Source organism: Copidosoma floridanum, unplaced genomic scaffold, assembly GCF_036245765.1.
Source record: "Copidosoma floridanum isolate Cflo_tuat_1 unplaced genomic scaffold, Cflo_Japanese_pri ptg000013l, whole genome shotgun sequence".
Lineage (NCBI taxonomy): Eukaryota > Metazoa > Arthropoda > Insecta > Hymenoptera > Encyrtidae > Copidosoma > Copidosoma floridanum.
In genome coordinates this window covers 17,512,903-17,527,123 of record NW_028321890.1, presented here as the reverse complement: position 1 = coordinate 17,527,123, position 14,221 = coordinate 17,512,903, and the positions used below count along the sequence as shown (strand labels likewise).

At 34.6% G+C, this 14,221-nt stretch overlaps 1 protein-coding gene across 1 annotated transcript; it reads right to left on the bottom strand.

The window, feature by feature from the left end:
• Positions 1 to 1,460: 1,460 nt before the first annotated feature.
• On the bottom strand, positions 1,461 to 6,307 carry LOC106644023 (uncharacterized). Its single transcript, XM_089590725.1, has 4 exons — positions 3,816 to 6,307; positions 3,399 to 3,735; positions 2,767 to 3,149; positions 1,461 to 2,099 (listed from the first exon to the last, which is right to left on the bottom strand). The coding sequence occupies exons 1-4, from the start codon at positions 6,262 to 6,264 to the stop codon at positions 1,480 to 1,482; spliced, it is 3,789 nt and encodes a 1,262-aa protein (XP_089446851.1). The 5' UTR covers positions 6,265 to 6,307; the 3' UTR covers positions 1,461 to 1,479.
• Positions 6,308 to 14,221: the final 7,914 nt, after the last annotated feature.

Genomic DNA, 14,221 nt, shown 5'->3' with positions numbered 1-14,221 from the left:
AGAAACAATTCATTCCAATTTTTACTGTTATTATTATTCAATTTTTTCTTTCATAGGCACCATCGAGGGTTTTATAAAGTTAAATAGGACGAAAAAATGTTATATTATGATGACTTTACTGCACTTGCTGCACGTGACGCAGAACGCATGCACAATTGCACACCATTTTATATACAGTGGTATAAAATATTGTTTTATTTCATTGAGTCAGTGTTTCTAAACTCTCCGTGCAAGATACGCATTTTCTGCATAACATGTTGGTATATAAATGCTCAGAAATCAACGTGTCACGAGCCGTCTCTCTTTTCCACTTTTTGAGGAAACATATTATCACGAAATAGCTGAAACTAAGCCCTGTTACATAAAAAAAAAAAAAAAACAGTTGTTCAGTTTTCGTACTACTAATAAAAAAGTTAGGGGTTAAAATAAAAATGACGAGTTTCAGGATAATATCCGCAAAATTTCTCATGGCTAATGTTTTTCTTTTCGCCCTTTTTGAAACAGCTGTATCTTTTAAATAGGGACATGAAATTAAATTTTTTCGCTGAATCAGCATTTTCAACATGGAATAAACGCATAATCAACGATGTATTTTACGACTGATTAAAGCATTGATTCATCACTGATATTTTGGATAGGGCAGGTAATAACACTTTACAAGTAACTTTTATGTATATATGTACCAGAAACACGTATTTTTTTTTCGAAAATATACTGACTCAAAATTCACTTTTACAAAATGTCGTATATCGTTTAACCCAAGAAACTTTGTAGTGAAGTTGCTCTGGAAACTTGCTGTGGATGGCATTTGAAATATAAATACAATGAAAAACAACTTATTGATTACCCATCTCTTAAAACCACTTTTGAAGTTACTCTCAGCTAGTTGCGGCAAAATCACTCATATAATAATACACTTATTTAAATATATTGTTATAGTAACAGCTCCAAAATTGGAACTCAGCCGCACAAAACGTAACTTTTTCAACAAAACAAAACTTTTTTTTTCTGCTGACTCATAATTAATAAAATTACGTCAAATGGTTTCCGGTAGTAGATGATGAATAATAAATTTTATGTGCCGATACTCATTTATTTGTTAGATTTAACATAAAAATTATTTTCACATCATAGTTTTTTATAACATTTCCTGATGAAAAAAAAATACTGGAGAGTAATTAGATAAATAAAGAACAAAACTATATTTATGATTTTTTTATTCGTATAGTGTTATGCATAAATTATCTTATACAAAATATCGCTGAAAGTCATAATTTTAATCAATACATGTTATTATCATAATTATGATCAAAGACACAACACAAAAATTTTTTTCCACAAAGTATTAAATACAGCAAAAATTAAAAAAATATTAAGGCAAGCACATAAACATTGATTACGTTTTTAAACAAAGCTAACTTGCTTAATTAATAAAAACAAAGTTGTAAAAGCATTAGAGTGCCAAAATTGCACTTGATTTTATTTTCTTTTATTACAAACCACATTTTTCAAATCGTCAGTGCTAAAATACTGTAAAATGCATTCCAAACAAAGCTTTGGAAGCTTACGGTCGAGACTTTCGTACAATGATTCGACTGCAGATCCCCATAGGCTTTGTCTTTCCAACATCTTTCTGTACTGCAAATTAAACAAGGCCGACCATTCAGCAAACTCTTCGTGCAGTGATTTGGATCTGAGAAACTTTTTGATGAATTCACGCTTGGAGGGCGTCATCATGGTAAAGTTCAACACTATTTCTTCTGTAAGAAGATCGCGCAGTCGAAGAGAATCGTAGATTACTCTGTCCATCGCCTTCTCGTCCAGTACGTACGAATATTCTCCATACAGATACGAGTTTCTTCGTTTTCGCTCTCTGTTTAGAGGATGTAGGTACAATCCAGCAGCCTCGATTTTAGCTATGTGTTCGTGGTATTTTTCAACTATAGGGGTATGCGTGTCATACACATTTTTAAAGCAACACGTGTAGGGAGTGTGCCCTTCGCTGTCAATCACATTTATGTCAGCTCCCAAATTCAAAAATGTCACGACATGCTCGAGATTTTTGTAGCACAAACCTGCGTAGTGAAGAGGTGTTCTACCTAAAGAAGGAAAAACGCATTTAATGAATTATAATACTTTGAACAAACAACAATTTTTTTTCTTTAAATAATTGATGAAGTTATTTATATTCCTCGAAGAAAATATGAGTTTAAGTTCTACGAAGGTATGATAAGTCTCCCTGTAAATTTGTTTCTTCAATTTCTTATACAGAATCCGCTTTCTTCGATTTGTAAATCGAGAGCTTGATTTTTTTTTGTTGCTTATTATCATTATTCAAATAAGTTTTACGCAACAAATAAAATGTTTAATTACTTTCGTGAAAAAAAGGTAACTTTTGAGTTTAGGTGCAAGTACAAATCCAACAAATTTCAAGAATTTCCTGATTTTATTCATCTATGTACAATTCAATTGTAGTACGTTTTTTCGAAGTTCTATGACATGAGCACTATCTGAATACTACCTTATAAATAAAAAAAAAAACAAATCAAACAAAAAACCATCAGTCCTCTAATGCACAGACAAATGGAGTTTTCAAAGTACAAGCCTTTGTCTCATTAAGTTAAAAGAATTTTCTAAAAAGAATAGTTTTAAAGACACATTTGCCAACATAGTAACAAAGAATAAAAATGTCTTTCTGAGCTAATAGACCACCTTAAAGAGATACGAGACGTCACAAACATCTTCTCTTTCTAAAGATTAACTTACCACATCTGTCTTGTTGATCAAGTGGTATGCCATTTTCCAGGAGTATCTCAATTTTGTCAGCTAAACGACCCCTATAATTCTGGAAAAGATTGTAATACTGCTTCAAACAGTGATGCATAATTGTGCGACGTTGACTATCCGTTTCAGATAAATTAGGTATGAATCCAATCAGTTTTTTTAAAGTGGGTGTACCAAAGTTGTTTAGTAATAAGTTTATAAGCAATGTCTTGGTGGAAAAATTAGCATTTTTAGCTGCACCACATCTCAAAATGTTCATGCTACATTCCACAAAGTCTTCATTAAATTCTTCCATATTTTTAAGTAACACATCGGCGAATGTCTGATTGAACGAATTTTTAACGGACAGGTCTACTTCGCGTTCTCTGAGGAAGAAATAATAAATTTGTTAAAATTGAAAACACATTCTATTCAAGATTATTTAATAGTTGTAAAAATAAAGTCAATTTTAAAGATAAATATAAATTTTTACAGAATTTTACAGTAACACGAAGCAAAACACGCCTGATTTTTGACGTTATTGTTGACTTAACAACAAAAATTAAAAATTATCTCGATTAAAAGCTACTTGTATGAATGATACTTAACTAAAAATGTGAAATAAATTAAAATACCTTAAAAATATGTTGACAAATTTTAATCGTTTTGAAACTGCCAAATGAAGAGGGGTGTACCCATTGCAGTTCTCAATGTTGATGTCAGCTCCATATTTCAATAGCACTTCAACTATACTTTGTCTACCGAATTGTACTGCAAAATGTAGAGGTGTGTAACCAGCATTATTGGAAGAGAAGCAGTCATTCTGCGCATTGATATCAGCACCAAACTTCAAAAATTTCTCAACAATGTCGGAATCACTTCCCATGCAGCTTAGGTGAAAAGCAGACAATCCGTCTTGATTTATGACAAAACTTTGGTTGCTTAAGGGAGCTACTTTACGTTTTTTCGATTCTAAACTCGAAACACATTTCGAAATAAAAATTTGTTCGACAAGAATGTAAGTTTACACGAATGATTTTGTTGTACATTACCACGTGAACGTTGATTAGCAGGAATAGAAGACTCCATGGATCGAAGGATGTGATTGAGAAAGAGTTTGACTATTGAGTCGGCCTTAGAATAATGAAAATGATCAACAATAAATTCTTTTGCTACGATGTTGAGAGGAGTTTCATTTGGCCATATCGGGGAATCACTTTTTATCTGACTGTTAGCATCGTGTACTTTTTTCAACAAAATTTCTATTTTAGCCTCATCTTTCGTGGCACACGCTATATGCAGTAGTGTCAATCCTGTGTCATCGGTCCAATTGTGCTTCTCATAAAATTTCGAAGTAAAAAGATTGATTATTGCTTTGGAGCTCTTCATTTCCAAAGCCACTTGGAGTGAGTTTAGTCCTTTATCATTTTTTGCCGTTTGATCTGCACCGGCTTTCAAGAGGAACTCGATCACATTTTGAGACTGAGCTTTAACTGCCAAATGTAACGGAGTGTCCCCTAAGCAAACGTCCTCGGGAAGTTTTTTGATACACTTCATTAGATCACTGGTAATTGGCTCATTGATGTTGGGAGTCATTAGAAGCAGGGCCCTGACAGACTTTAAATTTCCACAGAGACAAGCTACATGGAAATGGGATAAACCACCTGGAGCCACTGGATTCGATTCAAGAGCTTTGTCTTTCTGCCAGACGGTATACCTCAGCCACTTAAAATTTTCGTTGTCGAATGCTCGGTGGAGCCAAGTCAGACCATCGGCATCGAGAACATATGGATTTGCATTATTTTCCAGCAAGTACCTGACCAACCACCTACACAGCGTAGCCACTGCAAAGTGAAGGAGTGTCGAGCCTTTGGGTATCACTGCATATTGTTTAGAAATGGTACCTCGAATGAATTGCCAAAAAGTGTCCATTTTCACCACCTCATTTAAATCAACTCCATTTTTTAAAAACTTTTGTCCCAATTCCGACTGCCCAGGCACAGATATCGATACGTGGAAATGAGATATGTTGTTTTGGTCTACTGGATTGGTTAAAATATCTTGATGGCAAGACAAAATTTCTAAAGCGCATTGCTTGTGCTTCAAATGATGTGCCAGGTGAAGTGCCGTCATTTTATTGGCGTCTTGAATAGTTATGTCAGCACCATGTTTCAAACAAATTTGAACTACTTTGCCATCAGCCTGTGTAGAACACACCTTTACAGCTATGTGCAGTAACGTGTAACCTGGCCACAAAGGTGACTCCATGGGAATGGCATTGTTCACGTTGTTGGTAACATTCAAATGCTTGTATAATTTGTCCAAACTTTTAAAATAAGTGAGAACATCAATCAAGTTTTGTCCATCGTTGAATTCAATTGATTTAAATTCGTCTTGAGTCTTTAAAATGTCAATGGTATTACCTAGATAATATTTTTGGAGACATATGTCCAGCGGAGTAATGCCATTCATGTTTTTGGCCAAAAGATTTGCACCCTTCTTAGCAAGCAACAACACTGTTTGCAGATTGCAATGGGCGGCAAAATGTAACGGCGTGTATCCCTGCCAAATTGGAGAGTCGTCATTTACAGAAGCGTTCAAATCAATGTTTTGGTCTAGCATTTTTTGCAAAATCTCGGGCTTGCAAGTTTGATACTTTGCACAATATACGTGCAACTCAGTTAAGCCCATGAAACGTGGTAAGCAGTTTTTTTTTTTCAAGGATTCAATCAATAAATCCATTATATTTTCATTGTTGAAAAGTTTACTTTCTTGTTTCTTTCTACATCCTATCAATGTAACGTCAGTCAGATGTTTTTTAATAACCAAATGTAGGGGACTCAGTCCATCGGAATTCAGGCACACGGGATCTGCATTGTATTTCAGTAGCATTTTAACCATTTCTTTATTTTCATTTGCCATGGCCAAATGTAAGCAACTGTATCCTGGAAAAGAGCTTGAGTCGACACTGATGGTTTCATTCACCGAAATACCGGCATCCAAGAAAAATTTCGTTACTTGCAAATTATCAGCTATGATGGCTATGTGCAGATGAGATATTTCATTTCTACAGCAGGGATTTGTAACATTGTTGAAGTTGACGTGAGCAAACAGCAACGGGTTGAATAGCGTTTTGCACGAATCACGATGCACTGCAGAAGTGGTAAGGTACTTTTTGAGAAGCAAGTGCAAGGGTGTTAGACCCTCGTTGTTTTTGCGAGTGAAATCAGCGCCGTGTTTTAAAAGTAAATTTATGATGGATTTATGATCTTTGGCCTTTATGTCTACGGCAAAGTGTAAGGCCGTGTAGCCTAACCACTTTTGGGCTTTTTCATGCTGTACTTGGCTATCAAACGACAGTGCATAGTTAATGTCGAAATCTTTGTTGAGAAACATTTTCATGTCATCTAAATAAAATTCATGAGAAGAATTGTGTAACTGAGCTAGTTTCAAGTAATTCTTATTTACATTATTTTTATTTATCGCATTGGATGACGACATGATGAAAAAACACACAACAAAAACTGTTGTGTAGCAAAAACGTTCACACCTAAAAATAACGAAAGTATTCAATTTTTGGAGGCATTCAAGCAATGGCCAGTTTTATCTTGTCTTAAAATCATACCAATCGGAATAACTTACTTTACAGTCTTTATTGGAATGTCAACTACTATTATGCAAACATACGTCTCTCCTGAGGTTGTAAAAAGTTATTCATGCCACCAGGGTAGAGTCAATAGTGGCATGTACATTTACCATTGTCCATTTCATCGATGAGGATGAAGAAAAAAAAACTTTCACTAAATTCATAGTTTGCGACGTGAATCTGTTAAATGGATTTCTCTTAACTGCGAGTAAGCAACTAAAGCAGTTTATCAGTACTAAATACGGATAAGAGAAAGTATGTACTATCAGAGTTGTAACTTAATTAATTACACAAAAACTTTTGCATTCGCAATCTGCAATCAGTATTATATAAAATGACAACGGATCAACGGAAAAAGCCATGAATTTTTTGTTTTCGCAAATCGGCTGCACATTCTTGACAGTTGACAAAAGCACTACAGTCTACACGTTGGATTGGACTGTGTTCATCACCTGATCTGCAAATCTGCACGTCAGTCACGTGTTCAGGTACGCCTACTTCAGGTTAGGCCAGTTTCTGTCAAAAGTAATCGACAATCGATACTTTTTCAAAACTATCGATTATTTCTTCGATACTTTTTTTCGACTATCGAGTACTCTCCCGATGTAAGTATGTTACTCTCTAGCTCTCTACTCTCTATAGTCTCTCTACATATAAAAGGTAAATCAAAGTAAATAAATTTCATTCAAACTACCATTTAAATAAATCAAAATTAAAAAAAAAAATGTTATTCCCAGTTTAAATTGAGTTAATTAAAAATAATCTGTCTTAAAAAAACAATAAATAAACAAATAAATTTAAAAAATCCATCAATATATCTTCAAAAAAGTTCCATTGAATAACATATAATTAGTGACCCCCATCAGATCCTACATCGAATTATTGAATTTAATTTTTTTTTCTCAAAAACACGTCTGGAAAAAAATTCATACGCGCATAAATTACGTTCTTGAAAATAACGTAATTTTTTTCCGGAACCTCCTGAAAAGCAACGCTTTTCTTATGCTGAGTTACTGTTGTTTGGAGTTTTGTTTGAGTTATGAAAATTAAAACTAGTGATCCACCAGACATGATCGCCTCTTAACATAGCCTTTGGAATTAGAAAACAAATAATAAACATATGAATAAGAATAGAGTAAAAGACGCAATCGCTATTTGCTCGTAGCCAGTGCAGAAGTAGTTAATAAATGGTCAAACGTTCTACAAGCAACCGAAGAGGATGTATATTTATTCGGAAAAAACCATTTACTGCTTATGTTAAACAGTATATGCATTTATGAACAGCAATACCCAAGCAAAAATTATTTCATGCATTCAACTATTTATAAAAATATGTAATAAACGTAAACTAATAATAACAAATAATTAAGTCCAAATGTTTGAGACTGTAATATTCATCTTTTTAATAGTTAATATCATAGTTATTATTTTAAAAAGAATGAAGTATATGGTTTTATTTTCCACCATTAAATAATGACATTAAATCGTTTTTATAAAAAATTAGTTGATAATTTAAAGCAATTTTTATGAGTTGATTAAAAATTTCATGATTATTAATGATACGTAGTGCATATTTATTATAAACTGTCAGTATCAATTATAATTACTTATATGTTTACATAACATATAACAGTTAATATCAGTTTTTATTTTTTTATCTACTATCCGAAATGTTATTCCTGACGAAAGAAAAGAAAAAAAAAATTAACAGTTATTTAACTTTATTCTCAGTCTCAAGTATGAAATTTATTTTTTTTTATTAACAGTTTTATCAGTCATCAATAAGAGTTATTGAAAGATAATTATTGTTTGGGTACACAACAAAATTTAAAATTTGAACAATAAAAAATGAATGTTTTCTCTTGTTATAAACATTGATACGTTTTTGAATTTTGTTTCATAAAATAACCGAGTTTCAACTAATTTCGCACATACCTCACATTACAATAAATTTTAAGCCTTAAAAACTGTTGAGGGGGACAAGTCAATTATCTCTTCCACATGTTCAGATCGTTAAGGTGGTCCAAAGAAAAAGCATGTGCGATTGCAGATTTTAACAAACCCCAAAATGTTGATCAACAGTAATCTTTGACGAACTATTTTGTTTGTAAAAAGCTTATCTTCAAAAAACCTACGGTCATAATATAACTAATTTAAAAACTTTACTTGTTTGCTTCTGATACTCAGGTCAGGTGTGTGAGTGAAGTAGTTAAGAAAACCTGAAAAATTAACATCAGGCAAAAAAAAAAAATAATAATAATAATAGTACAAGGGTAAAGGAGTTGTTTGTCGACTGGTGTAATGTAGATGTTAGATATAATTTTTCGACACGGGTATTTACTTCCACTATAGCGGATACGTAAAATGTGGTGATAAATGTCAGTTTTCACGTTCAATTTTAATATGTATGCTGAATTCGTGTAATCAGGAATACCTCGACGGAATTATATTTTCTTGTGGTTTTCCCACCGATTAAGTTCTATATAGTACATTCATTAACTTTTGGAAACAGTTAACAACTATTGTAATACACTTCGGCCTTGATAAGTACACGCAGTTCGTAACCTAGTTGAAAACTATATTGTTTCGAGCAGCGTTGGGCCCGGGTATTATGGAGATAATCTGACCATCGAAATCGAAAACAGTCGTTCGTTTCGGCTTTTGTACTCGGACTGCCCTGCGTACAATATTGCATTGTTGGGAAGATGGATGTGTAGATTTTATCATTAGGATTAACTTTTTTCTATTAAGCAGAAAAAGAACAATTATAGTTATTTAGTGAACTATTTACATACACTGTGACTAATAATTAAAAATTCTCTTGCCTTTCAAAATTCACCGTAACGTAATGGAAGTCTTTTTATCCGTCGTGTGATTAGGTAATATAGATCACGTGATTTTATAATTTTTTAGACTTTTTTTTTTTGAGAAATCGAGAAATCGATTTTATGGAATTGTAGAAATAATTGGAATGAAATGAATATGCTCAATATTAAAATGGTCTAGAAAAATACTAACTGATTCATTAACAATTTAATTATTTATAAAAACTAGTGAAAAATAACAACTAATAACAACAAATAATTAAGTCCAGATTTGAGGCGACAACGATATTTATTTTTTCAATAGTTATTACATTATTTATTTTTTTGTCACAGTTGAAATGAAAAATATGGTTTTATTTCATTATTAAATAACGACAGTAAATTATTTTAATAAAAAATTAGTGATAATTTAAAGCAAATTTTATCAACTGTTGAAAAATTTTAAAATAATTGATAATAAATAATACATATTCTAAGCTATAAGTTTTAATTAATAATAATTTGTAACTGTTAGTATCAGTTTTTATTTTTTTTCTTTCATGTCCAAAATCTGATTGATCGAAAATAAAGAAAAATAACAAGAAATAATAAGAGTGACTCAATTTTTATTCTCAAATCAGTCTCAAGTCTGGACTTTGTTATATTTTATTATTAGTTTTTATTACTCCATTAGTTGTTTGCATAAATAAAATTTTTGCTTGGATAGGAAGAGAGAAAAGTATGTAACAGCAAAACGCTGCTTACTTCTCGTAACCTCTTCCTTCTACGACCTTTTAAGAATAAAAAAAAAATTTAGGTAAATCAATTATCATTATCAGAAAATTAGTTCTATCCAATTAGATGTAAATTCTATTGATGACTAATACAATCCGAGTCTGTAGTTATTAATATCGAAACAAAGTTGGACAGATTGTTAGATTCAAATTATTTTCTTGAACTTTAAGTATCTTCCTCAATTCTATTTTCTAAATAACAAAAAAGAAAACACTCCACGAAAAGACAATTTGGAAAATTAAAATATCAAGGATACCATCAGTGTTTCTTTCCTCCATCGATAGTAAAAATAGAACTAAAATTCATTACACCACACCACGGCTCTATCGGCATTAACATTACTCATGACCATCGATTCTTCCACCCCCGGTCATAAATAAAGTATTTTCAGATGTACATACATTTACACGTCGCAAAGCCAAAACTGTAAATCATATATTCACCTTGGCACAATAGACACACACACACACACACACACACACACACACACACACACACACACACACATATGTAGTTACATAGACAGCAAGAGGTCTCGCCACGATTGGTTTACGAGGCGATTTTATTGGCCTGGGAGTGACCTTGTTTATTTGAACTAGCGAGGAATCAAAACGACGACGGAAGCGCCCCCATCCCGGAGTGTACATACATCACCCTAAAATTTTTATTCCCCCTTCGAAAGGCTCGTGTATGTGCGTTCCGAAAATCAAACAGCCTCCCGGCACGCAATTAACGAGTGCATGTTTACACGCCCCGAGCTAAGGTGTAATTAAGAGAGACAGCGATCGACCGTAACAATGCGCGAGCCTGTAATGAATTCAAAGTTGTTTGCTTTCAAGAATCGGGCTGTTGGAGCTCGGAGCAATTCTAAAATTCTGGCTCGTGCTCAAAGAGGCGTTGTATACGCTATCAATGCTCCCAACAAGTCGAGGTTAGCCGTGTGGCTTCTAGCGCCAAAGAGCCCACCCAAAAGCAAATGAAGTGGCCAAAGTTGGAACTAAAATCTTTTCCGTGTTGAGTGTTTGAAAAAAAGCGCGACAATTTAGCACCATTTGTGATGCGGCAAAATGAGGCAACTGCGATAAGCAAACTCAGTATAGATGGCGTACTGTAGCTAAGAAAAAAATGGCGTCACTGACCCACTACTATTACTCTAAGTGACGAGAATATACGGAAACGTGGACTTATGTGACAACATATCCGTCACGCTGACGTCAGGAGACCACGGATAGTATATTTTTGTCAATGTGACGCCATTTTTCTCTTAGCTACAGTACGCCCTCTATGCTGAGTTTGCGGACCGTACGACCGTAGGGACCTCATAACCAGAACTAAAACCTTTTACACGAGTCTCATCTCGAATAGGGACCAAAGTGAAAATAAGTGTAATTGTCACAAGATTGTCGTTGCTAAAAACGGAGATGAAATTATAAATTACTGTGGCAACTCTGCAAACTGGTGTCTTTTCGTCATCAAGGAGCTTTTTTTCCAACTCAATTTTAACCGTTTCAACGATAGCGATTACCAAAAATAAGGTTTCGAGACGACAAATAGTTTTGTCTCGGTGAAATCCTTATTTTTTTTTTGAGTACAGCCCTTAATAGCACGGCTCGATCAGCGTTCCATATATCACTACGCCAAACACGCTGTAATTATACCCCATTTGTGATAATTAATCTCGAACATTAGGATCTAATGGGTTGCGCTTTGCGGACGTATAGGAATGTAATGAATCCTATAATACATATAGCCGTATGACAGGAAATCCCATTTGACTCGTTATTTCCTCGGTTCGTCGTAAAAAGAATCGAGGTCGACGATCGTGATATCCATCAGTCGGTCTCATCTCTGGCGTGTTTTTCAAGCCAAGTGATTTTTCGGAAAGTGAAGAACAAAAAATTCAACCGTATATGCACCATACATTTTGTGCTTAAGTGCACGACATTATTGTACGGTAAAAATATACGCTAACGAAAAAAATCGATTCCAAATTCGTTCGCTCCATCAACTTAACAGTTGTTGTAAGATCATCGATCCTACACGCAATCAAAAGCAATCGTACCATATACTCTTCCATCAAACAAAGATATGTGGGTCGCAGTTGCAGGCATACATTACCATACGGGGCTTACGATTTTTCCTTACTATCAATCGGACGCCATCGATATATAACATATGGGTTTCGCTATACAAGCTTGGCTCGTGGTTGGCAAACGATAATTATATATACACACAGTTGACTTCATCCAAACACGAAATTAGCACGAAATACGCACGAGATTGAATCACAATGGCCCGTCAGTCGTTGCATTGCGATGCAATATCACAAAGTGGAGTACCAAGTAGGTCGCGCGTGTCGATTATCCAGCTGGTATAGGTATGTATACGTATGCAATACAATATCGCTCATCGCTCGAAAATCACTCGCTCCATATCTCATCGACCGCCTACCAACCTCTGGCTTCTAATTCGCAAGAGTAGAACCGACTCACGCACGCGAAAGCACTTTTAATAAAAGAAAGAAAAAAAAAAGGCACCTACAATTTTTCCGAGTACACGTGTACAGGTCTTATTTACACGCATCGTTAGCCAAATTGCATCCACACCGTCACTCGGCCGGATCGTCACACGAAAGTATACATAATAGTGTCACCGCAGTGGCGCGTAGGATCCGGCTCATTTCTTACTATTCAAAAGCATCACTGCTATATAAAGTGGTGGATGGGAGAAGTTCTATATAATTCACTGGAATACACCATACGTCTCTCCCGTGCCCAAATGCATGTGCATGGAGTAATTATTAAGTTCCAGGATATTTTGCTTACTCGATATATTATAGTGTATATAGGTGACAAGTGAAGAAGGCTTTGCTCATCGGAGTTTCCTTGGCGAGATGAAAGTTTGATCTCGGATGGGTTTCGTTTTGGGACAAAACTGCGCAAGCAGGGCGAAAAGGTGTTTTTGAGCTCCAGTTTTTAGTAGGTACTGTGTAGTTGAGAAGAACTCAAATGTATACAAGAAGATATCGTATTAGACGAAGAAAAGGGATACGGGTTTTGTCGCAGCATCGAGTGGTGCGATGGTACCATAGAAAGAATAATCCATGCCAACGGATGCTCCAAACGTAAAAAAGGTAAGGACGAATCTCCCTCGAATACACAGAAGAGGAACGGATCGAAAAAGCAATTACCATTGAAGCTAAGCTGTAGGGTTGCACATGTGTAACGGAGAAAGAACGAGACCGAAGGAGTGAGTGTCGAAGGGAGGATGTATCCTCGGGAAAAGTCATTATCCGCGCGTATAGGAGTGGATATGTACTCACGAGCAAGGAACCAAAGCTGTGGAGTGGAAACGTATTTAGTTAGAACTCGAGGGTGTACGTGTACTATACGTGTGCTGTTTGACGTCCACTCTTACAAGCCTTTCGATAAAATCACTTGCCCGCCCCGCGACTTTTCTAGCGTAGCATGTATACCTGGTTGTCCCCCCCCCTGCCCTGCGTGTATGTATATTACGTGGGTGGGCGTACACGTGGAGGTACGTGGGTTTAGGTGAGCGAGGATCCGCTGGCGCACGGGGATTGACCGGATGTACGGACGCAAATGAGGAAGTAAGTACTTCCAGTGTAATATATGTATTGACTTTCTTTCGTGCGATCGATGCTTACGTTTTTTTCATTCCTTCGTACAGGGAACTCAGCCGTTGAAATGTTTTTTTTTTTCTTTTTCTGCGGTAAATACGTCTACACTTTTGCTCGAATCAACTTTTTGTGAGAAGAATGGTGATTAACTGGTGGATGCATGTGTTGTATGAAAAATATTTTTACGCTTCGGGGATGATTGAAATGTTTAATTTTAACGTAAAAAATATAATTACGAATTGAAATGTTTAGTACTTTGTTCATTGCCGTAAGATGATAAATGGCAGGATTAATTTTTGATTAATTTGACGTGATTTTGATTATTGATTAAACACATCATGTAAAGTAATCGGAATATATTTATTTTATGATGAAAAAGGTATCCTTTAAAAATCTTCTTTTATTTTTGAATATTGTTTTTAGAAGTCTGGCGGTCCAACAAATATGATTTTTAACTTTTTAGCCATTTACGGGCTGTTTCCAAACATTTTAATATTATCTCTGTTATTTTTGAACTTTCAACAACATTTAAACACTTGTTTCTAATTTTTATTTTCTTTTATTTTTAATTTT

What these genes read in the sequence shown, in the direction of transcription:
- LOC106644023 (XM_089590725.1), bottom strand. Translation starts at nt 6,264, where the DNA reads ATGTCGTCATCCAATGCGATAAATAAAAATAATGTAAATAAGAATTAC. An exon ending in TGCTAATCAACGTTCACGTG is followed by an intron (nt 3,736 to 3,815) that starts GTAATGTACAAC and finishes TTTCGAGTTTAG; the next exon opens with AATCGAAAAAACGTAAAGTA. An exon ending in TTTGTCAACATATTTTTAAG is followed by an intron (nt 3,150 to 3,398) that starts GTATTTTAATTT and finishes TTTCTTCCTCAG; the next exon opens with AGAACGCGAAGTAGACCTGT.